This window comes from Lissotriton helveticus, chromosome 3_1 (assembly GCF_964261635.1).
Source record: "Lissotriton helveticus chromosome 3_1, aLisHel1.1, whole genome shotgun sequence".
In the NCBI taxonomy this organism is placed as follows: Eukaryota; Metazoa; Chordata; class Amphibia; order Caudata; family Salamandridae; genus Lissotriton; species Lissotriton helveticus.
Genome location: NC_136061.1, coordinates 456,518,126 through 456,544,032, shown reverse-complemented (window position 1 = coordinate 456,544,032; position 25,907 = coordinate 456,518,126). Strand labels below are relative to the sequence as shown.

The 25,907-nt window shown below is 50.1% G+C and overlaps 1 protein-coding gene across 1 annotated transcript; it reads left to right on the top strand.

Annotated features, from left to right (window-relative positions):
* Positions 1–289: 289 nt before the first annotated feature.
* On the top strand, positions 290–25,907 carry LOC144824624 (gamma-crystallin M2-like). The gene is made up of 3 exons (XM_078683680.1): positions 290–454; positions 14,408–14,656; positions 25,560–25,907. Exons 2-3 carry the CDS (start codon positions 14,408–14,410, stop codon positions 25,833–25,835), a joined length of 525 nt encoding a protein of 174 aa, XP_078539806.1. The 5' UTR covers positions 290–454; the 3' UTR covers positions 25,836–25,907.

Genomic DNA, 25,907 nt, shown 5'->3' with positions numbered 1-25,907 from the left:
CACGTGGGGCTTTAGAATGCCTGGATTAGCACAAAGCTATCCAGAGTCGGCCTACCGTCCCTGCGCACTGCAGCCGGCTGGAGCAGGGAATAACAAACACAGGACACTCCCTGAGTGAAATGTATACTAAGGCACAGTGCTCGCACTTTCTGTGCGACTCTTACAGACAGGTTTCATTTCATAGGTGAAAGACAGTGTGACACCGCGTCACCTGAATCTTCTGAGCGCTAACAATACACAGTCAACCTGCGTCCCAAAGAGAAACATCCACCGTGCCCTGGAAACAAAGACTGCTGCTGCTGACCGCATTGTAGATAGAAATAACTGTCCATTCACCCGGTCGGGTGAAATGGAGGCCTTTTGTCTGCTTCGAGGGACCTATATATAAGGGACGCTTTGAGCCGGTGCACACTGCGTTGTGTTGTACGTACCAGGCTGCAGAAACAGAGCAGAGGTAAGTGAGCGCTCGTCTGCTGCATGTGGCAATGTGCAGGCAGTTCTAAAATGGCATGCCAAAATATTGTAATGGTGGAATGCGCCGATAGCGTGAAAGAGAAAGAATTCATGTGTTTAAACTTGCTTTTGAGGCTTTAGGAAGCGCCGGCGTGGTGGCAAATGCGTCAGAGTATAGCACATGCATACTGCCAGGAACATAAGGCTGAGTGAACTGAGAGCTCGCTGTTCACATATGCGGTGACCTCAAATTCACTTTACGAGCTTAAAACTCAGCAAGGCTAACCCAATCCTCTATTCCCACAAGATGGGAAAACCGAGCAACATCAGATTGAGCAGCAACAACAGCACTTGTCATCCAAAGTGCTTAGTAACAGTAGAGTGTGGTATTAAACGCTATAAGATGTATACAACCGTGTTATGGAGAATCTTTCTTTTCTGCTTCACGGTCTGTAGACCCCAACAGGTGAATGTCTAGAGTTCCCTATCGAGGTGCACTACACTCTCACTACTCGTCTTCTTACTAATGTGTGGCCATTATTCAGGACAAACATTGATATTGCAGTTGAACAGTGACATCCTACAGATCAGTTTACTCATGGGCAGGGTAAGGTGCCTAAACTCGGGTACTTTGTGGCTTGTACTCTTCACACACCATCCATTTGACCTCCACACCAAATCGTAGAATTTACGTTGCTCAAAAACCATGACATTCTCACATAAGTGGGTAAGAGGGAACCTGAGCAAGACGGGAAGACAGACTGCTCAGGGAGGTCCATCTGTAGATGGACAGGAAGTCAATGCCCTTCACTAAATAGTGTGGCAAAAGCAAATGTACGGCAGGCTAGTAAACAGACTCCGAAGTCATTCTACCCAGGGCACACAAAGAGTGGCAGTGAACATTAACTGGGTTGCAGCATATGACAACGTCAGGACAGGGGGCAGAGAAAAGGGAGTTAGAGAAGCATTTCGTATCAAACGCTAGAATTCTTGGCCTTCATCCAGTGCTTAATTTGAAAATTAATACGTGCCAGGGCCCTGACCAGGATGCCACTGCAGCTTGCACTATCCATCACCCCTGTCATTGCTGCCAAAACAACTACTAACCATCTCTCTCGCCTGTAAGTGCAACAGTTCAAATTATTGCAGGTCGCTACAGCTAAAGGGGACAAACGCTGGCGGGGGAGGTAAGCATTAGTAGTTTTTAATGAATATTGTATTCAAACACAACCCTTGTTCTGCTCATCTCTAAATTAGATGAGCAGCGCCACCATGTGGCAGTTTTTTTTACAAAAACAATGGTCCTTGATAAGGCTCGGTATAGGTAGAAATGAATATAGTATGCAATCTCTTCTATATAGTCAGTGTCCATCCGGACAGTGAGATTTAATCAGTAAATACGTTAAAAAAAATTGCAGCACACCTGAATAAAGTGGGACACAGTCCTGTATCCTACATGGAATATTAGACATAAAAGGACAATCAGGCAAAACAAAACAACAAAACAAAAAAAAAAGGATTGTTGGTAAATAATCGAGGTTAAACAAGCGTAATGAACAACCCAAAAAACGTTACAAATTAGATATGAATAAGTTTGTACACACAGTTTAAAAAGTCGACGACATTTCGATCCTTGCTAGACACATAATTGTATCATCATCAGGACAAACTTAAATAATTGCCTGAAAGACATACATCTCGATGACGCAATAGTCGTGGGTTGCTAACGCGCAGGAGGACTGGAGTATTCCGCGGGGAAGGTTGTGGGGCTTGAATAAATACTTTATTCGGCGTTGCTAGTTAGCAGTTAGCATGGAGTCTGTTCCGGCATTAGTGGAGGCAGACATGAGGGAGTTGGTGGGCTAATCCGGCTACAGGCGGAAAATACCGCGTGGTGCTACGAGCTTGGGGGTCCGGAGCGGCACAATGTCCGTCTGTTCGGGGCGCAGTGCCTGGGATGAATGCCATGTGGCAGGCGGTCATAAGTGCTGTGTTGACATTTAAGTGCCGGTGCCCAGCACCCATTAAGTGCTGGTGCTGAGCACCGGACACCACTGGCTCAAATTAAGCAGTGCGTTCCTCATGGCAAGCAAACAGAAAATCACCTTGTGTTTATTGTCCCCACTAAGAGTGGGCTGTTACGATCCTAGGAGTATGGTACCAGAATATCGTAACCAAAATATTGTATACTAAAGGTCGATTACAAAAATATCACCTCATTACAGTTATTTATAGAAGATGTACACCTTATTGGGTCATACTTTTGTAAAAGATGTTTAGGACACGATATTTCAGTTAGATGAAACATTTGCTATCAACATTTGGACATACACCAGCCACTAGCATCAGGTCATCCTTTATCGAAATTTGGATTCAGTGCACTAAGGGGCATCTGTATAAGCCCCTATCACCACTGGATTGTCCATTTTTTGACGCTTTGATGCGGTATGCCCTGCATCATATACACAAAGTGGTGTTAAGCCACTTTTTGTGGCATACCGCCACTTTGTAAATATGCAACCCTTTCATGCAGGTATCTGCGTGAAAGGGGCGTGCAATGGGTGTTGCTGCGGGCATTCCACCTCAAACCCATTGCTTTTTGATACTGCCCCTGATTTACAAGGAGGTGTAAATCTGTGGCAGCCCCAAAAACTAACGCCATGCAAGAGCAGATGTTAGAATGGCGGGCCAGAAGAAATGCTTTTACTTCTCCTTGTTTTTGCTTTTTTTTATAACATTGAAAAGCAAAAACCCATTAATGATTATTTATGTGCAGGAAGGTGTCACTTCCTTGTACATAAATAATCATTAAATAATGATGATTTGCTACTTCTATATGTGCTGCGTAATGCAGGATACAGCAGTAACACATAGATATGAAGGATTGTTTATGTGCATGAAGGGACACCTGCACATAAACAATCATTCCCTGCAGCACAAGCACCCTTTCACCATGGTGCAAGGGTGACTGCTTTGACGCTAGGCAGCTACCTTCAGTACCAGAGGTAGGGAAAACACAGGGGTGCGCCATATAGTAATAAATACGGCGTCTCACTGTGTTTTGAAAATGATTGAGAGGAGCGCTGGCAAATTTGGCGCATCTCCACTCGCTGTCATTTTGTTGTACATATGCCTATAAGTACCAAGAGGCCACTTTCAAGCTACCTGGGCATTTTAATACAAGTTTGACATACCATTCAGGCTCTCCCTGAACATGTCATTATCTGCTTCTACCTTCTGGTGCTGTCCTGGGAAGACACACTCCTTTCAACCTGGCTGTTTGTACCTCGTTAGAATCGCTGCAGAGGTTTGGATGTTTCTCCACCAGAGAACAGCAAGTCGGTAAGAACTGCCAAATCATGTTGCAGGGAGCATATATGGAAAGCAAAACAAACACTGGCAAGACCAACAGGTCTGGTTTTATTCTGCTAACGCATACAACAAGATGCACAAATGCTGTTTGCATTCACGCACTCTCTCTACCACCAGTCTGACAATAGACACATTGAGGTGAACACACTATGGCTGTTTGAGGGAACAAACTTGGGGTATTTTGTGTCCACCATCAAAGAAAGAAGGAATATGATTCCCTGTCTACCAACAGCACTGAATACTGCAAGAGACTGACTTCACTAAAGCAGGCCCGTGCTGGAATTAGTGTCAGTATCCTACAAATATCCTCTGTAGATGTTAATTCTTAATATACCACAATACCACTGTCAACCCTGGGTGTAAAAAAATCACACTGCCTATTATTATAAATATTGTACAGCTGCCTAAATAACCTAAATGGAACCATCGCTAAGCTAAACTGTTTTCCGAAATAGAACAATAAACTCAAAGGGATTATTCATTAAAATTCGGGAAATGAGAACCGGATCAACAAGTAGGGGAAATAACAGTCAGATGACAGGGCAAAGGCCAATCATGGATAGTTGCCAAGTAAAGCAGTCATCATTCAAGGGTCCTCCCCTCTGCACCATAGTTTTCAGTCCCAGGACTAGGTTCGAAGCATTGGTAGATGCAGGTAGCTGGAGCAGGGGCCAGGTACAAGGAAAGGCAGGGACTGCTGTAAGCCTTTATCAGAGGTCCTGACCACTCTGTTACTAAGTAAGCTGTGAGTATTTGATGCTTGGGGTAGGGCCTGGCTGATAGCCATGCTTTGCATCAGTCTCCATGCGACTGAACAAACGTCTTACATTCTAGATACTGTGCTGTGTGGAGAAGTGTGGCTCAATGGTTAGAGCAGGCAGACCTTGATGCAGAGCTCTGGCCAGGGACCAGGGTTCGATTCCCGCCTCGGTGGGTCTCTGACTCATTAATTCCCCTGACTGGATATTCTCGCCTCAGTACCTGTTCTGATCATGGGTCCCACGCTGCAACTCTGGGCAATAGCTTGCATAGTCTCCACAACGGCCCCAAAAGCACTGGGATGCCTGGCTGCACCTGGGGGGTGCCTAGGAGTGGACATTTCCCAGGAAAGCCAGGAAGGGTTCCTAAGCGGTATACGGACAGTGCAGTGCCGGGACACCTCTGGTGGAGGTAGCTGTGCGCTTTACAAATTCCGACATTTACATTTACATTTGCAAGCAACTAGTGATTACTGGATATAACTGCCAGGACTTACCACTGTGAATGTAAGGAGAATACACATGCCTAGCTGCAGTCCTCAAGCTTTAAAAAAAAAAAAGACGTTTATTGGCATTTAAGTTATTTTCCTTTGCATCCCAGTTGCATACAGAATTTCAGAATACATGCCATCTAATCATTAAGCCCCCGCATGGAACGCACCATACATTATGTGGAAGCCAGGCTGTAATAATGAGTCAATGTAGTAAGTATCAGCATAGGTTTAAATCATTTATGTATAGTTCCAGTGCACCCCAAGAAGCAGCAGACCAACAGTGTTGAATTTGTAAGTGTCTTCCCCTCACCAAATAGCCGGCTTATCCAGATGTGTTATCTGATAGTTTCTTGGTGATTCCGTGTTTTGTGTGTTTCAAACAGTATAAGTGTAAGCCAAAGGGGGATAGGGGAAACTTGAGAAACCATAACGGCTGAACCTTAACAGCTGTCAGTTTACTCAAGTCTTATGGTGGCAGTGTCTGGCAAGTCCAGATCCAAGGGGGTGGGTAGGGATTAGAAGTGGCTGCACCGTATGTATGGCTGGTGGGAGTTTGCAATATCAGTAATTCAGAGTGGCGTATGCCCTGGGCCCTAGTTACTCATTCTCCAGTGTATTATCCCCATCGCCATCTCTGTCTGTGCAAGTCGTGACGACCCTCTCCCAGGTCTCTAGTTTTGGCCCTCTGTCAGATTTCCACACCATTGCTATTCTGCGGAGCGCTAAGGCCAGAACCAAGTCAATGAATCTAGAGCCCACTCTGAGCACTTTCGGTCTGGGAAAGCTCCCAAGAGATAGATCTGTATCGTACAGGAAAGGGTGCGCCCCAGTGTGTTCTGAAGCCGCTGCAATATCGCAGTCCAGAATGTCTGCAACACTTGGCATCCCCAAGTCATATGGCAGAAGTCTGCTTCAAACGGTTGACAGCGGGGACAGCTTTGGGGTTCTCCCCATGTATAATCTGTATCATATGTGTGTTGAGGTAAGTCATCTGCAGGTAGTTAAACTGTATATATTTTAACTTGGTATTGCATGAGACATTCTTGGGTATGCTATTTCCCTCTCCTATTCTTTATCTGAATATCATGTCCCAGTTTAGCTTCCCATGATGCAGTGACTTCTCCCCCCCAACAAAAGGTGCTTCCAAGGAGAGTAGAGGGCCTCCCCCAACCAGTCCACAGGAACCTGCTGTAGAATGTCAACACCAGGAAATAGAGCCTATTCCATCTCCAGCACCCCCCTCAGGTCTGTAACGAGGAGCCTTCACAGTTCAGTAAGGGGCAAGGTTGGTGACCAAGGTTAGCCATGTGTCAATCTCCCAGGATGGGCCCGTAGCCTTCGGGTTCCGCGGTTCTCAGCTCATATCCTCAACAGGTCAAACCAGGTCTTCAACTAACTGCAGTGTCACCACGGGAAGACCGTCACCGTCCATCAGTGAGCTTTCTTGATCTAAGTCCGTGGCCTGACTCAAAGATGGGGAGTCGCATCCAGATTTTTGCCCATCTTCCTGGCAATGTCTACCGCCACTTGCAGCGCCTTAGCCCACTCAAGCTCTGTCTGAGATTTCGTAGGTTTTCACAGTATTGCCCTGGCTCCTGGACTGGTGAAGTCACTATTTGCACTTGATTGTGTTGAGCCGAGGCTCTCGACGGGTGCCCACCAGAGATGATCCAGCTGTTTATGCCTCTAGCCAGTTCCATGCCTCCTTTGGTTCCTCACAGAAATGGGTGTTCCCATCCAGTATGATCTTCAGCTTGGCCAGTAGTTTTGCAGTCCCTCCTCTTTCAGCACCCTCTTCACTTCCATATACAATGCCCTCTAAGTTTGCACTGCAAGAGTGTAATCAGGAAACAGGGTCATCCTTCTATTTCCAACTTGGTATGGACCCTCAGTCCTAGATCTTTGCTTTAGGATATCCCAATCTTGAAACTGGAGGAGCTTGGCCAAACCCGGGCACGGTGGTCTACGAGGGGCCTGTGGTAGGGTCAGGACTCTGTGCATGCTCTAGAGCAAAGAAGGGCATCAGATGGTTCGGTGCCACAGCAGTTCTCAGCCAGGTCTCTAGGTAGGTCATTATGTCCTCCTACTCTGTGCCCTCTGGGAGGCCCACCACTCGCACATTGCTCCATCTGCTAAAGCCCTCGACATCCTCTGCACGGTGTTCCAGTGTGTGCACCTTGTCTGACAGTGTTGCGACCAGCTGAGCCAGATAAAGCTGTGCTGGGCGCATCTCCATAAGCCCCAAATTTACTTCTTTCACTCTGTCTGCTGATTTGTTGTAGTCAGCCTTCAGCAGGCTCAGATCCACCGAGTCAGCGCTGATGCCTTGTTGTAATGTGACTTTGGTGTGGACGACGGCCCCCCGCTAAAGTGGAGGAGCATTGCCCCACTGCTCCTTAAGCAGTGGAAAATAAAAATAAAATGATAATAACAAGAAGTTATTATCATTTTCTTTGTCTTTGCGACTCCAGCCAGGTTGGTGGGGGGCAGGGCTGGGCTCCCGGCTGTCAGAGGAAGCAGGCATGGTTTGCACTCTCTCCCGTAGTGTGCATGACGGCTTGGCTGGCCCTCTGGGGCCGGCCAAACAGTCATGCAAACTTACTATGTTCTCCACAGGGCTGTGTTTCACAGCCCAGTTAAGCACATGCCAAGCCCAAGACTGAGGAGAGATGTGCTGCGGTGAAGAAAAAGAAGGTACATTCATTTTTTTCCAAGGACAGGAGCCATAGGAGCCTGAGGCAGGGCCAGAGGCTTTGCCTCCTCACCCCGGAGCCAGCGCATCACCTCCGGTCTGCCTGCAGTGTTCAGAGAGAGGGGGTGGGAGGCCGGCCTCACCTCTGTTGTGGGAACTACCATCGAACACAACTCTGCCTGCTGGGCCATGCTAATGACCCAGCCGGGGCACTTCGCTGCTGGAAGTCACCGTCTTAGCCCTTGCTCACCAGGTCCTCTGCTCTTTTTGGTCTCTGGGCACCTCCGCACAGCAGTGGCTCTCGGCAGCCTCACCAAGCCACCCCTCGCTGCAGGGTCCCTGCCCCAGTCTAGCATACTTCCCAGCCTACAAACGAGTACTCTAAAAGAGCCCAGAATGGCAATCTGCTCTATCCTGGATTGGCCCAAAACACCAGGCAGGACAGGGAAGAGGCCTGCAGTAGTTCTTGGGGGTCGGATGGGGCCCCAACTCCGATCCATCAGGATTCATGTGTGGGTTGGAGTGTAGCGATGCAGCCAAGCGTCCGCAATCTTTGACTGCCCCATAGCTGGAGTCCTCATGTTTCAGGTCTGATAATTACGCATCTCTGTAGCTCAGAGTATGAAGGGTCTGAACACAAAGAAGGAAAGTGAGGGGCTGCTCTGGGCCTGTCTGGAAAACAATACGAATAGGGTCTGTGACAACCTTCCCCATATCATAATAGACTCTGCAATCACTCTGTCATGGGGGAATGGCTCTGAACAACTCTTATCTGGGGGAGTGATTTGCCTTTGTAGTTCAAAGGAGCAGTGGGGCGGGAAAATGGTTGAGGTGTGAAGAAGAGAAAAGTTCCTCATGGATGGGTCAATGTACCACAAACTACTATGTTTAACTCAAGGGGCCCTGAGAAATATTCTTTTCCCCAAAACATCTTCCCAGAGCAGTATTGATTTCATACAGTCTTAGGAATGTATGGTTGTTGGAAAGGGGATTATTGGTACGGGAAAATGTAGGTCTGCCACTGGCAATAAGGCCACTAACACAGTATAGGGCTCAGAAGAGGTTGCAGAAAATTATCCCCATGCTCAACCCTTGGTAACGTGGCTGCGAGCAGACAGGCTTAACTTCAAAGACAGGTATGTCAAGAATTTAAAAACACCAATTCAGTAAATAATTAAGACACGACGTATAATAGAAATCTAGCACCAAAATATAAAAATAGGAAATATTTTTAACTTTAAAATGACACCATAACGACAAAAATCCAATGTAGGGAACCAGAGATATGATTTTTTAAAGATGTATCACTTTATAGCACTTAGAAACTTATAGCACCCTATTGGGACATCTGGTCGCGATAGACCGGCTCAAAGTCAAAGTTTCAGGCCGACCGTGATGGAGCCCTGAGCGGCTACCACTCTCAGTAGGTCCCAGTCACAGTTTTTACCTTCGGACTTAGAAACTTTTCTGGGGCTTTTTCTCGCGGGGTCCTTTGATGCTCTTCACCAGGCCGGATTCGGTGAGGATCCACTGGCCTCGGATTTCTTCTACTCCCTGTCAAACTCTGGAAGGCGGACCTACGGAGCTTTTAGTGGGACGAACCTGGATGGCTTGGCCAGCTCACGGTTGAAGGCAGGCGGCTTGGCTGGCCAGGTTGAGTTGGTCCCCCAATGGAGATTTTTTTCAAAGTTGCTCCAAAGTTCTCCAAACTTCTGGAACTTCTTTGTGAAGTTCCCTGAGGGGTCCCAAAGTGTCTCAGACTCATTCCAAGGGGCCTGAAGCTCCAAGATTTTTCTTGAAAGTTGAGGATTTCAGTTCCCACAATCCAATTGGACAAAACCCTTACAAATCCACTGGTCATTCTCCAGATTGAGGATCCTTGGTGGTGATCTTCCAGGTGAGCTCTGTTAACCTGTAGTTTGCAGGGAGTCCACTCTTTAGTTCCTTTACAGCAAGGTAATCCACAGGGCTGTAGTTTCAGCTGGTGCAGTCTTCAGAAGGCAGGCCTTAGAATTTTGCACCCCAACTTCTCAGCATTGCAACGTCTTGCTTTCTTAAGTTTCAAGCAGCAGATCTGAGAGACTCTGCCCCTCTCAGATACTTATTCCAAGTTCTCTGGGTCAAGGAGGAGGTCACTCCTGACCAATGGGAGCAGGGCAACTCCCCAAGGATATGACCACATCCTGTAGAGTGTGGCATTATTTTGTCCCACAGTGCACCAAATCCTCGAAATTCATAATGGCTCAATTTTCAGCAGGGAGGTAAGAACTGGCTAAACACACCCCAAGGATGGCTCCTTTCCATAGACTCTGCCCTTTGGATCTGTGCAATACTTCCGTAAGTCTAGCTCTGGCTGAGGTGAAAAGTTTAGAGTTGTAAATGACACTGGTTTCTTCCCTCCTCTTTGAAGAACACGGTTTACGACTCCTCCTCCTGCCCTGGCATTCCTGTGGAACAGTACGCTGCCCTCCCAGAAGAGCTGGTTAACCCCAGGGGCTCTTTATCACCTCTTCAAAGCAGTCAGGCAAATCCACTTAGCTATGATCAATCAGGACAACCCACTGGAAGGCTGAATCTAGACTTACAAACAAGAAAGTCATATAACTTCTTATCTGTGCATTTTGGGAGAAATTCAACAATATCATATTGTTGGATTTATCACTACCATTCTTGGGAAGTCTTTGAATGGCAGTTATATAATTTTCCTATCAGGAGTTATTAGTTGATAACCTCTTGTCATGTTAACCTATGTGGCATGGGATTTGCAATGGGAAAAATTACTTGGGCCATTTTTCCAGCGCATTTTTCCAGCACCAGGACTTACAAAAATATTTTTTATAAGTACTTTGGTTTTTTATACAGGACCCCCACCCCATGGGACAACTAGGGGTGACTTTAGGGGCCCTGAACCTGTAGAAATATTACAGATACCCCCTCCACAGAGCTCCTAGCATCAAAGTCAAATTCAGACAGCACTTTATCACAATGTGGGGAGAGAAATTTGAAATTCCACCTAACCCAGGGCACATAAAACATATTTTATAAGGGTTCACCTTATAAATACCTGACCCCCACCCCTGGGACACCTAAGGGAGACCCTGTGGGTTCATAATATGCCAAAACATTGTAGGTTATCCATTTGTAGGTGCCACAAACATAAAGTTCGAGTTTGGGCACATTTTACTTTTTAAAAGCAGTCTTGGAACTCAGGGCTGCATTTAAACTGACCTCAGGCTTCAGCAGTGCACACATGCAAGTACATAAAAAGCTGCTGGCCTCTAAACTGCCATGCCCTGCTACGTACTAGGAACTGATAGGTAGTTTCAATCCCCCTGCCCTATTATGTACTAGGGGCTTATAGGGTAGGTCATGCCACTCACAGGGGTACCTCAACCCATAGTGTACCCTAGTGTATGTAGGTGTTTTGACTGTATTATAAGTGTTTTCAGCATATCACTGGCCCTGGGCATCAGTACCAGTCAGCAAAATGTTGGGGGGTGCCGAGGGCACAGGATGACTTTGCAACAATGCTGGCATAGTGAAGCCATGCTGGAGCCACTGTTATTACAGGAGATTGCTGGAGATCAAGAAGCAGGAATTGTTTTCCTGAAGAAGAATTCATGACTGCTTTAAGAGGTCTTTTGGGGGAGCCTGCCTGGTCTCTCTTAATACCCTGTCTCTTTAGTTTGTCTGCAGAAGTAGGAGAGTCAGTTTTCTGCCTTTGTGGTCACCAGTCTACCTGCTCTCAATTTGAACCTGTCTATTTAGTTAGTATTTAGATATATGAGAGACAGCTTTTTTCCTTTGTGGTCTACAGACTTTGGAAACACTCACCTTGAAGAACTTGCCTCAAAGCATGAAGCCTGGGTGCCGTGTATAAAAGAGCCAAGCGATACAAAAGGGGATGATGGACGGAGCGTTTGAGCAAATCAAACACTCACCCCCAGTCAACTGATCTGGGTTTAATCCATCACCATTCTTTAGCCCACTCAGCCACCCCATTTCAGACATGGCTATATGCAAATCAGTCTGACCCTGTGCCTTATGGGAACAGTCCAGCCCGAACTACCAAGCCATGTCTTCCATGGACCGGAAACAAGCATCCTGGGACCGGTTTCCGATTCATAATCCTTATCAGCCAGGCTATCTTGAATCCAGTGGCCAAGTGAGCAAGGGACTCACGTCTGAGCATACCCTGCCACACTTAGGGCGAGCAAAGCGATACAAAAGGGGATGATGGACGGAGCGTTTGAGCAAATCAAACACTCACCCCCAGTCAACTGATCTGGGTTTAATCCATCACCATTCTTTAGCCCACTCAGCCACCCCATTTCAGACATGGCTATATGCAAATCAGTCTGACCCTGTGCCTTATGGGAACAGTCCAGCCCGCACTGCCAAGCCATGTCTTCCATGGACCGGAAACAAGCATCCTGGGACCGGTTTCGGATTCATAATCCTCATCAGCCAGGCTATCTTGAATCCAGTGGCCAAGTGAGCAAGGGACTCACGTCTGAGCATACCCTGCCACACTTAGGGCGAGCAAAGCGATACAAAAGGGAATGATGGACGGAGCGTTTGAGCAAATCAAACACTCCACCCCAGTCAACTGATCTGGGTTTAATCCATCACCATTCTTTAGCCCACTCAGTCACCCCATTTCAGACATGGCTATATGCAAATCAGTCTGACCCTGTGCCTTATGGGAACAGTCCAGCCCGAACTGCCAAGCCATGTCTTCCATGGACCGGAAACAAGCATCCTGGGACCGGTTTCGGATTCATAATCCTCATCAGCCAGGCTATCTTGAATCCAATGGCCAAGTGAGCAAGGGACTCACGTCTGAGCATACCCTGCCACACTTAGGGCGAGCAAAGTGATACAAAAGGGGATGATGGATGGAGCGTTTGAGCAAATGAAACACTCACCCCCAGTCAACTGATCTGGGTTTAATCTACTGCAAACTTGTAGATAAATGGACATGAAATTACATTCCAAACGTTTTACTTTTAGGGGCAGCATCTGTTCCTCTGTGATGTCCCTGCTATACATCCTTCCTAGGATCAGGGGATGCTCTGTGATCCCCCTTCTAACGTTTATGTCACTTTTTTAGAATACAGGCATCGTTTTATGGCTGCCACAACAAAAGCTTTCCGTGGTTGCTAGACAATCAGATCGTCTGGTTCATCAAATCCTCTGAGGTGCTGTGGACATCAAATTAAAGGAAAAAAATCTCCAATTGGATTTGCGTTCATTTTTCAAATGTATTTGAGGATCTGGATTATTGAAGGGTCCCCTATTCAATGATCAAAGTTTACAAGTCCCTCTTTTTGAACCCTTCAAAGCCCGCTCAACACCTTTGTGTAGCGCAAACTTCTCAAAATCTACTGACTGGATGCACACCAAATTAAGCAAAGGGACACCTGTGTGTAAAGTTCTAGATTCTTGCCAAGATTGATGTCAATCAATTTAACAGTTTTTTCTGTAGCAGAAAGTGAACAGTCTACTGGTAAAATGTCAGAGCATAAGAATATCAAATCTAGCAGTGGCCAAGAGCAGGTAAAAGCAAATCTGACTTGTGGTACAGTTGTGTTTAAGGGAAGTCAATATGTGCTACGAGTAGCAAATGGAGAATCAGGCATGGGAATGAGTATGGCAAATGGGAAATCATTTGGATGCTGGATGCCTGATATTAAGTTAGGCTCACATTGTAGAGAAGGAGTGAAGGCAGACCCATTAACCTCATTGGCCAAAAGTGCAACTGAGGAGTAACTCTGATCTAAAATATTAATTGTATGGATGTTGGACATAAGCTGAATGGTAAAATACTAAGGGGGTCAATAAAATGTTGGACGGAAAGCAAACCAACTGACTCCTTGTCAGAATCAGTTCCGACCGACTCGCGTCAAGTGAGTCCGAATGACCGATCACAATGCTTTCGATCACCGTTGTGAAAGTCTACCATTGACTTTAATGGCAGACTGTGTTCTGACCAATAATACAGGCTCCAATAGAAAAAAGGAATGGTTGCGGAAAACCTTGCACCCTGTGGCAGGCACCCCATGGTGCCTGGAACACTGTGCATGGTTTTAAAGGGGGTTCTAATGGGTACCTTCCTGGCCCCCAACCGGAGGCCTGAGAATGAAGTGGGGCCTTGTAGGCCCCCAAAGTCAGTTTCCGACAGCCTTTTTGTGTCGGACAGACTGATTCTGAAAGGCTATCCAAACTCGACATCGTAATTCGTTGGTCGGAAACGCGGTCTGTAGAGCTATACAATTCATCTTCGACCTACTTGGAGTTTCCAAATGCCGGTCTGAAGCAATTCAAACTTGACTGAATTACTTGCTTTCTAACCAAGAACATCGTACACTGAGTCAGAAACATAGGTTCCAACATGTTTTAGGGGAATCCGACTGCCATTCGGAGCCTTTCTGGCCAACATCGTAATCAGCCCCTGAATTGGCCTTAGCTAGGCATTTGGGGATACATTTCATTACGTAGGCACATGTGAAATAAAACACAGGCCACTTATGCAAACAGGAATCTGACACGCACTGATTGTTTTATAGTATAAAAACAAGCATGCAACTCACATGTAACATTCTTGTACTCCTTAATGTTATGTTTATATTTTGCAGATGAGAATTATCTTCTATGATGACTGTGACTTTCAGGGCCACTCTTATGAGTGCAGCTCTGACTGTTCTGACTTGAACTATCACTTCAGTTGCTGCAACTCCATTCAAGTTCTCAGCGGTTGCTGGATGCTCTATGAACTCCCTGCCTACATGGGGCGGCAGTACTTCCTTCAGAAGGGGGACTATCCTGACTTCAATTACTGGATGGGGAACAACAGCTCTATCATGTCTTGCCTCATGATTCCACAAGTAAGATTGGTTTAATTTGTGTTCTAAGCAGGGTCTATTACAGTTGTGTACAATCAACTTGTTTGTAGACTGTTGTGGTAAACTGTTGGTGTTGGGTTAATTTGCACTTTTCTATGAAATACGAAAAATAATATTTTGTTAGATGCGTAAATAGCTTGCACTTTCTCAGTGTTCACACTAATGAAGAATATCTACGTTCTCCAAAGTTTTGTTAGTTTATTCCCTTTAGATTACTTAACTAAACTAGATAATCTAAATTAGACAATCTACTTCGATTAGATACCTAGATTAGATGACCAACTGTTACTTTACACCTTTTAGATTCAGTAAAGTTCTTAGTATTGATCTTACAGAATAAGTGACGTATGGCCATAACTGTGTAAGGGGTCAAGTTTGTCAAGTGTTCGTTAGGAGCTCCCCAGGTCTGCCATGGATTACTAGGGTTGCATAATTGTGATTCTGTCTCATACCTCTTCCACTAACCTGCACTTCCAGGCTCTGTATCTCTCTCTCTTTTTGGATCTTTTTCATCCTTGCTTTGTCTCTGTGTTGCTGTTTTCCTATCTTCTTTTCCTCCTTTATCCCTTTTTTGCGTGTCTTTCTTGATCTGAGTCAAAGTCTGATGTAAAAAAGAAAAGTGAATTATTATTTGGGGAGTACAGTCGCCCACCTCAAGGAAATATAACACAGTGCCCAACCCCATAAAGTCACTAAATTTGCCTGAGCTCAACCCCTTGGTAATTACGGCACAGAGCATGCAGGTTTCGCTTAGAGCAATGTGAAAATTATTTGTGCCGTACCAAAATAGTAATACATTAAAAATAGCAAACAATAAACACCCCAAACCGAATTGGAAAAAATATAACAAATTTTAATATGCAACATGACACTAAAATGACAAAAATGTTATAAAGGGAAACGCAGATATGAATGTTAATGCTTTAAATAAAAATAGAGACAAAAAGCTCTCTCTGCCAACAATAGTCTATGGAACAATTCCAGGATGACCGCGACAGAGGGTGGGTCAGATAAACCAAGCAAGTTTGTCCCGGTCAAAGATTTTCCCTTATGATTTAGGGCCTGATTTTGCATTCAGCCGACGGGCTACTCCATCGCAAACTGTTGTATTAAAAGTGCTATAGGATATAATGCAGTTGTAATACGTGGAAGGGATATCCGTCATCTTTGCCTGAATTTCACAGCCACTAGGACATTTAAAATGCAGTGTTACATCTATTTGTGACGTATCAGTTGTAACTGCAAGCCAGAGTAACTGAACTAGAATTGGCAAAATATAATAATGACAATAATAATACCGGTGAGTAGAACCATCAATCCAGTGTGACTGCGCCCAGAACTACCAAGTTTGCAAAAAAACAGATATAGTAATCCCAGGTCCTCAAACTCCAGACCCTGTAATTCTAGACATGGGTACACCAAATGCAGACCTGTGTGCAGTGCTCAGGGGGCCCTGGGTAGCTGCTCTGCCCCGCTCTGCCCTCCCCCCACTCCTTCTTCAACTACTCCATACATGTGGCAATGGTAGCAGATTTGTGCATGGCACTCACTCCTGGAAGGGGAACATGGCAGATTTGGACAAGATAATCTCAAGCCAATGTGGTGTTCTCCCTTCCTAGGGACATAACTCATGACCCCCGAATTTAGGTGCAGGGATGCCTGTCAGAATCAGAGATAGATTCTGGCTCTCATTATCTTCCCATTATCCTTAATTTGGGGAATTCGTAATAAAAGCAGAAGAAGATTGAAATGAATGAGACGTAATTGATTTTTGAATAAAATCAGGAAAACTATCCACAAAATAGTAAGTTGAAACAAAAAAGACTATGACTTTATCCAACTGTGTTTGAAAGCTTAAGTTTACATCAAGATATATTCCAACAGTATGAAAAGATTAAGATCGCAGAGGACACGTGTTGGACCCGGCCTCGTGGCGTGGTTCACCTCTGTCCCTCCACACCCTGTGAGCGTAGGCCTGTACCCCGAGTCCCCTGCGCGGCCACCCCGTTAGTGTAGCCTGCAACCCGAGCCTGGTCGTCCTACCCAGTGACGCCTAGATCCCCCGAGAACCTTGACCAGGCCTGCCTTTTCCGCTCCTCGCCCGGCTCCGAGCGCCTAACCATACATGCCCCACAAGGCCCGGACGCCATCTTCCCTTCCCGACATCCCTGTCTCCCTAGGCCTAGCGTGACCCCGGCCCCAGCGAAGCCCAGACTCCAAAGGCGCGCCAGTCCCGGCTGGGGGGTAAAGGGCTCCCGAGTGAGATAAGCCAGGGAGTTTCGATGGCACCTCCGGCCTCCCCTTAGGGGCTGGTTTCTGTCACACCTTTGGCCCTCCCCTGTGGGCCAGGTTCAATCACCCCTCTGGCCTCCCCGAGGGCTGGCTCCAGACCCGCTGGGCGTCTGGGAATTCCCGGACCCATCTTTCAAAGGGATCAAAGAGCCAACCGCCGGACCTCGCCAACGACCAGCCCCCAGGGCCGGAGACCTCTGCCTGCGAGGGTCCGGAGATCAAAGAGTAGAAGGACTATAACTGGGCCCGCCTGACAACTAGCGGGCAGTTGTATCTTGGACCGGAAGCCTGCTGATCTGATCGCGGCTGACCCTAAGAAGACTCATCTGGAACCTCTGAGCCCTGCTGACGCTGTCGCGGCTCCTTCTTCGCCTTAAGGAACTGAACCACCTGAGCCCTGCTGACGCTGTCGCGGCTCAAGCTGAACTTGTAACCATCGGAGCCCTGCTGACGCTGTCGCGGCTCGAGCTGAACTTGCAACCATCGGAGCCCTGCTGACGCTGTCGCGGCTCGACCTCTAAGACCATCGGAGCCCTGCTGACGCTGTCGCGGCTCGACCTCTAAGACCATCCGAGCCCTGCTGACGCTGTCGCGGCTCTCACAAACCTCTCCCGATCGAGCCCTGCTGACCTCGTCGCGGCTCGAGGAGTACTCTGGTCCGGCTGGACCATCGAGACCACCATCACGACCGAGCCGACTCGACGAAGGTGAGGCAACCAGTACGACCACCATCCCGTACCCCCCGGCTCGAGGATTGAGAGCTGTGCGTAGGGTACGCCTCGTACTGACCCAGAGACTAAAAGACTGCCCCGCTTCCCTCTTCCCGAATCCTCAGAGACTTTGTGGTCCTGTGGCCACTGTGTATATAAGAGTGCTTCCTTCGTTATTTGCTTATATAAAGAACTTGTTCCTAAAATCCAACGGTGTAGTGTCTGTTCGTAGTGTGGTGTGAGCTCAGTGTGTACGATCCCAGACCCAAAGTCCTCCCCGGTGAGGACCTCACAATCAAGACTCGGCAAGTTCTGTGGGAGAGGTGGATCTTGGGGTGTCTGGGTGAGCACAACCTGGCCCTCGGAGATTGCCCCTTCTAACATTGGTGGCAGCGTCGCGATAAGAACCTACGTCTTTGGATCGTACGGTACTGACACACTACCCGAACAAAGAGCAGCCATGAGCGTCACGACCGACAAGACCACCTTCCAGATGGAGCTTCTGGGAGACTATTCACACCGTGAGCTCAAGCAATTCTGCAAAGATCTCCATATCCCGTCAACGGGATTAAACACCAAAGAGGACTTCCAACAAGCTCTAACAGCCTGGGTGGAGACCGGAGCCCAACCTCCAGCACCGACGGAAGCTGATGGAGGGGGAGCACCCCTGATCGGAACCCACGCCCCAGAGCAAGAAAGAGCAGAGTCCCCGACGCGGACTTACAGCCCCGAGAGAGGTCTGTCTCGGGAAGAGATGACCGACCGAGAACGCAACCGAAACCACGAGCTAGAACTAGCCCGGTTGAAAATGGAAGGAGAACTCAAGCTGGCCGAGAAGAAGCTAGCCATCGAGCAGCTGCGGCTGCAAGGAGAACTGGAGGAGAAGAAACTCCAGCGAGAACATGATGGAAAGAAGCTCCAGCTGGAGCACGAGCGCAGCATATTGGAAATCGAACTAAAGGCCCGGAACGAAGGCAACAAAACAGCAGCGACCCGAGAGTCTGTTCCCCCAGTGGAACCCAAGGTCCACATCCCCAAGGATGTGGTCAAAGAATATTATAAAAAGGATGACATCCAGCAATGGTTCAAGGCCTACGAGGTAGCTATGACCTCACACCGAGTTCCGCAGAAAGATTGGGGAGCCGGGCTGTGGGGTCGATTCCTGAGTGAGGGGAGAGACACCCTACTCGACCTACCGTCTGCCGAACAGACCTCCTACAGCCACATGAAAGAGGCCCTCCTCACAAGGTACGGGCTCACCCCAGAAATGTACCGCCAACGCTTCCAAGAATGCAAGAAGATCCCCGGCACCACGTGGGTAGAATATGTCAATTTCTACAGTCGGGCCCTGGAAGGGTGGATCAAGGGCAGCAAAGTATCCACCTTCGAGGGGCTCATCGACCTCATTGTGTATGAGCACTTGTCCCTGAATTGCTTTGTGGAACTCCGACAGCACCTCCTGGACAGCAAGTTGGCCGACCCCCGGAAGCTGGCCGTCGAGGCCAATCGCTGGGTGAGCACCAGAGTACCCCGGGGGCCCGGGGGGGACACTGGCCGAAACGAACAAGGACCATCCCGCCCGAGGGGAGGAGGGGGTCAGAATAGACCGAGGGGTTCCCAGGTAGGGTCCCCGCGCAGTCCCCCCAGAAACCAGCCAGGTACCTCACCTCCCACAGCGCGAGCAGGGTTTTCCCCAGCTAAGCCAGGGCCCCGGGTCAACCAAGCCTGCTACCATTGCCAGAAACCCGGGCACTATGCCAATGACCCCCGCTGCCCTTTGTTCCAGAAGCCTGCCGCTGCAGGACCCTCAGTGCGCCACATCACCTCAGTAGCCCTAGAAGAGGAGGGGGAGGAAGAGTTCGAGGGAGCTGAACCCGCAGCTATGATGTTAGTCTCCCTGGGTGATAGGGAGATGGTCCCCGGAGCTCCCCTACCCGACAACACAGAGAAGTACCGGCAGCAGGTGACTGTCAATGGCCATCACATAGGGGCGCTCCGAGACACTGGGGCCAGTATCACCGCCGTCAAATGGCACCTCGTCACCGAAGCCCAGATTGTTCCCCACATCTCCTGCAGGGTGATCGCGGCCGATAACTCCGTCCGCACCTGCCGGATAGCTCAAGTCCCGTTCGAGTGGGGGGGCGTCTCTGGAGAGTTACGATTGGCGGTCCGCTCCGACATGCCTGTGGACTGCCTGCTCGGCAACGATCTAGAGAGCTCCCCATGGCAGCAGGTTGAGAAAAGGACCCACTTAGAGATGGTGGGGCTACCCGAGTGGGCCGGTGTGAATACCCGGTCGATGACCGCCCGAAGGGCCACCCCCGAAGAGGCGACCTTAGAGGCAGCACCGGTGACCCCCGAGGACCCCGAGGTCCCTGAACCCTTTGAGACCCCTGAGCTATTCCCCGGGGAGAGCTTCCCCCCCGACGCAGGGCCCCGCGGCCCCGACGTCGAACCGACCCCGAGCTTGGACGACCTTCCTGAGCTGGCCCAATGGCGCCAGGAAGGGGGACCATCCCGAGAAGAGTTCTGCCTAGAGCAGACATCCTGTCCATCCCTGGTGGGGCCGCGGCAGCAGGCCGCCGCCCAGGCCGCCGGTGACCAGTCCGGCTCCCACTTTATCTATTGGGAAAACGGCCTATTATACAGCGAGCAAAAGTCCGCCGAGCTAGGGTCCGGCCGAGTGCTGGTGGTCCCCCTACGCTTCCGCGGCTTTCTCCTGAACCTGGCCCATGACGTGCCCCTGGCGGGACACTTGGGACAAGACAAAACGTACCAGCGCCTGGTCACCCACTTCTACTGGCCGGGCATGCGCTCCGATGTGGAGGCCCACTGTAAGTCCTGCCCCACTTGTCAGTCCAGCGGAAAGAGCGGAGGGAAGCGCAAGGCTCCTCTCCAACCCTTCCCCGTGGTCAGTACCCCCTTTGAGAGGGTGGGAATCGACATTGTGGGCCCCCTCGACCCCCGGACCTCCTTGGGGCACCGCTTTATCTTGGTGCTGGTAGACCATGCCACCCGATACCCCGAAGCCGTTCCCCTCCGAACGGTGACCGCCCCGTAGTGGGGCGGGCCCTCATGGCCATCTTCTCCCGGGTAGGATTCCCTCGAGAAGTCGTCAGTGACCGAGGGACCAACTTTATCTCGAAATACATGAAGTCCCTTTGGCAACAATGTGGAGTGACGTACAAGTTCACTACCCCATACCACCCCCAGGGTAACGGTCTGGTGGAACGCTTCAACCGGACCCTCAAGGGAATGATCATGGGACTCGAAGCGCCCCTGAGGCGTAAGTGGGACGTCCTCCTTCCCTGTCTCCTCTTCGCGTACCGCGAAGTCCCCCAGAAATCCCTGGGGTTCAGCCCCTTCGAGCTGCTCTACGGGCACCCCGTCCGGGGACCCCTCACCCTGGTCAAGGAAGGGTGGGAGACGGCGGCCCCAGAGCCCCCTCCCGATGTGTTTCGATACATTCTGGCCCTCCGGAACCAGACGAGGAAGTTCCGAGAGCTGGCCGAGGCAAACCTCGAAGCCAGCCAAGAAGAAATGAAACGGTGGTATGACCAAAATGCCACTCTGGTCGAGTTTCAGCCCGGACAGCAGGTCTGGGTTATGGCCCCCGTAGAGCCCTGTGCCCTGCAAGACAAGTGGACAGGGCCCTTCAAGGTGGTAGAGCGCAAGAGTCAGGTGACCTACCTCATCGATGTAGAGTCCCCCAGGAACCCCTTGCGGGTCCTTCACGTGAACCGCCTCAAGCCCCACTTCGCCCGGTCCGAGTTGAGCTTGCTCCTAGCCACGGACGATGGGGAAGAAGAAGAAACGGAGCCTCTCCCCGATCTCCTGTGCGTGAAAGAAAAAGATGGCTCCGTAGAGGGGGTGAGTCTCTCCTCCTCCCTCTCTCCCGAGCAGCGCGAGGACTGTTGCCAGTTGTTGGGACAGTTCTCAGACCTCTTCTCCCTCACCCCCGGCATCACCAACTGGTGCGTCCACGACGTGGACACCGGGGACAGCCCACCGGTCCGGCACAGAGCCTACCGCGTCCCTGACCGGGCCTGTATCAAGGCCGAGGTATCAAAGATGCTAGCTCTCGGGGTGGTCGAAGCCTCTGACAGCCCAGGGGCTAGTTCCGTGGTCCTGGTTCCGAAGGCAGCCGCCCCCGGTGCTGTTCCCGAGCTGAGGTTCTGCGTTGACTACCGCGGGCTCAACGCAGTCACCAGAACCGATGCTCATCCCATCCCCCGAGCCGACGAGCTTATCGATCGCCTCGGGGCTGCTCGCTTCCTTAGCACGTTCGACCTGACCAGTGGATACTGGCAGATCGCCCTCACCGAGGGAGCTACGGAAAGGTCCGCTTTTTCCACCCCGGATGGTCACTACCATTTCCGGGTGATGCCCTTCGGGATGAAGAACGCCCCCGCCACCTTCCAGAGGCTGGTGAACCAGGTACTGGCTGGATTGGAGGAGTTCAGCGCTGCGTATCTGGACGATATCGCTGTGTACAGTTCCCACTGGCCCGAGCACCTCCAGCACCTCTGGGCGGTGCTGACGGCCCTGAGAAGGGCCGGTCTCACCATTAAGGCAAGCAAGTGCCAGATCGGACAAGGGTCCGTAATCTACCTCGGGCACCAGGTCGGAAGCGGCCTCGTAGCCCCCCTCCAGCCCAAGATCGATGCCATCGTGGCCTGGGAGGCCCCCACGACCCAGACGGAAGTGCGGGCGTTTCTAGGGCTCACGGGATACTACCGCCGGTTCATCAAGAGTTACGGCAGCATCGTAGCCCCCCTCACGGAGTTAACCTCCAAAAACCAGCCGAAGAAAGTCAGCTGGACCTCCGCCTGCCAAGAGGCGTTCGAAACTTTAAAAGACGCCATGTGCACCGCCCCCATCCTACAGGCCCCCGACTACTCACGAGAGTTTGTAGTCCAGACGGACGCGTCCGAGCATGGCATCGGAGCAGTCCTGTCCCAGGTGAACGAGAACGGCCTAGACCAACCAGTGGCATTCATTAGCCGGAGGCTACTCCCTCGAGAACAAAGGTGGAGCACCATCGAGCGGGAGGCCTTCGCGGTAGTTTGGGCCCTGAAGAAGCTGAGGCCCTACCTGTTCGGTACTCACTTCCGGGTCTAGACCGACCACCGACCTCTCCGGTGGCTAATGCAGATGAGAGGGGAGAATCCCAAATTGCTGCGCTGGTCCATCTCCCTCCAGGGGATGGACTTCACTGTCGAACACCGGCCGGGCTCTGACCACGCCAACGCTGACGGCCTGTTCCGATTCTTCCGCCTCAGTGAAGAGAACCCCCAAGAGGATGGGTAGTTCTCCCCGCCTTCAGCTGGGGGGACGCGTGTTGGACCCGGCCTCGTGGCATGGTTCACCTCTGTCCCTCCACACCCTGTGAGCGTAGGCCTGTACCCCGAGTCCCCTGCGCGGCCACCCCGTTAGTGTAGCCTGCAACCCGGGCCTGGTCGTCCTACCCAGTGACGCCTAGATCCCCCGAGAACCTTGACCAGGCCTGCCTTTCCCGCTCCTCGCCCGGCTCCGAGCGCCTAACCATACATGCCCCACAAGGCCCGGACGCCATCTTCCCTTCCCGACATCCCTGTCTCCCTAGGCCTAGCGTGACCCCGGCCCCAGCGAAGCCCAGACTCCAAAGGCGCGCCAGTCCCGGCTGGGGGGTAAAGGGCTCCCGAGTGAGATAAGCCAGGGAGTTTCGATGGCACCTCCGGCCTCCCCTGAGGGGCTGGTTTCTGTCACACCTTTGGCCCTCCCCTGTGGGCCAGGTTCAATCACCCCTCTGGCCTCCCCGAGGGCTGGCTCCAGACCCGCTGGGCGTCTGGGAATTCCCGGACCCATCTTTCAAAGGGATCAAAGAGCCAACCGCCGGACCTCGCCAACGACCAGCCCTCAGGGCCGGAGACCTCTGCCTACGAGGGTCCGGAGATCAAAGAGTAGAAGGACTATAACTGGGCCCGCCTGACAACTAGCGGGCAGTTGTATCTTGGACCGGAAGCCTGCTGATCTGATCGCGGCTGACCCTAAGAAGACTCATCTGGAACCTCTGAGCCCTGCTGACGCTGTCGCGGCTCCTTCTTCTCCTTAAGGAACTGAACCACCTGAGCCCTGCTGACGCTGTCGCGGCTCAAGCTGAATTTGTAACCATCGGAGCCCTGCTGACGCTGTCGCGGCTCGAGCTGAACTTGCAACCATCGGAGCCCTGCTGACGCTGTCGCGGCTCGACCTCTAAGACCATCGGAGCCCTGCTGACGCTGTCGCGGCTCGACCTCTAAGACCATCCGAGCCCTGCTGACGCTGTCGCGGCTCTCACGAACCTCTCCCGATCGAGCCCTGCTGACCTCGTCGCGGCTCGAGGAGTACTCTGGTCCGGCTGGACCATCGAGACCACCATCACGACCGAGCCGACTCGACGAAGGTGAGGCAACCCGTACGACCACCATCCCGTACCCCCCGGCTCGAGGATTGAGAGCTGTGCGTAGGGTACGCCTCGTACTGACCCAGAGACTAAAAGACTGTCCCGCTTCCCTCTTCCCGAATCCTCAGAGACTTTGTGGTCCTGTGGCCACTGTGTATATAAGAGTGCTTCCTTCGTTATTTGCTTATATAAAGAACTTGTTCCTAAAATCCAACGGTGTAGTGTCTGTTCGTAGTGTGGTGTGAGCTCAGTGTGTACGATCCCAGACCCAAAGTCCTCCCCGGTGAGGACCTCACAATCAAGACTCGGCAAGTTCTGTGGGAGAGGTGGATCTTGGGGTGTCTGGGTGAGCACAACCAGGCCCTCGGAGATTGCCCCTTCTAACAACAGGTTGCCCCATCCAGAGTATTCCGCTGGTGGGCCGCAGTCCAGAGAAAGTTCTCAGCGACACATATCTAAACATCAGCTTCACTGCCTTTTTGTGTAATATAATTATTAAACATTCAAGAACGGATTAACAAAGCACCAGATGATGTGCGACTAGTTTGTAGGGAGCTTGGTCATCATCTCTGAAAAAAGATATGCATATCGAAAGACCTATGTTTTTATGTGCACTCGTAAAATCCTTTGTGAATAGCTAACCATCAACAGTGTAATTTACCTTTTTTCAGTCCCTGAGTGAGCATGTGAGTGAGACTCTGTGAGTGTGAGGCAGTGTGGATGAGACGATGAGAGATTCAATGAGTAAGGGACAGTATGTTAGCATGTGAGTGAAACAGTGAGTGGGCATGTGAGTGAGGTAGCCTATAAGTATGCGAGTGAGACACAGTGCATGAGTGAAAGTGTGTGAGAGAAACAGCAGGTGGAAGACAGTGTGTGATCATGTAAATCAGACAGTGAGTATGTCAGTGAGTGCATGTGAGTGAGACACTGTGTGCATGGGACAGTATGATTGACACAGTGTGAGTGGCCATTGTGCTTTCCTGTGAGCAAGACAGTGAGTGTGAGTGAGGATGCGTGTGTGTGAATAAGAGAACGTGAGTGAAACGGTGAATGAGAACATGAGTAAGCATGTCAGTGAAAGTATGCGCATGTGAGACGGTGTTTAGGATTTGTCTTGTGGTTTCTCTTTATTATTGTTTAAGCGCTGCATAAATACTTTACACATTGCTTCTAAGTTTAGCCAGACTGCTTTAGTGACCAGCTACCAGAGGGCTGAGTACAGGTTTATTTAGTGACTTTTGCAGGTCACTCTGACAAGGATTGTGTTTATCACTTGAGAGAGACTTTCAACCATCTCAAGTAATAACACACTTTCTTACCCTGAGTGATGGTGAGAAAAAGGAGGCTGAACATTGATTGACTTTATTCTTAACCTGTGAATAATATCTCTGCTTATATAGGTTTCCTGCATGTTATAGAGCGCGTGGTGTAATTTCTGTTTGATGTGTCGTTACAGCACCGAGGATCGTACAGAATACGACTCTACGAGAGGAACAACTTTGGGGGGAAAATGATGGAATCTGCATACGACTGCCCTTGTGTCAGTGATATATTTCACCACATGGACATCCAGTCCTGCAATGTCTTCGATGGCTACTGGATCTTTTATGATCAGCCAAACTACGGAGGCCGCCAGTACTACCTGCGGCCCGGGGAGTACAGGAGATTTAGTGATTGGGGTGCTATAAATGCCAGAGTTGGATCTTTTAGAAGGGTTGCAGACGTCTCTTAGAACAATGTACTGCATTTGTTTATGCTGCACAGTCTGCCTTTTATGGCTATTAAAGCTTTTGAAATTCCTAAA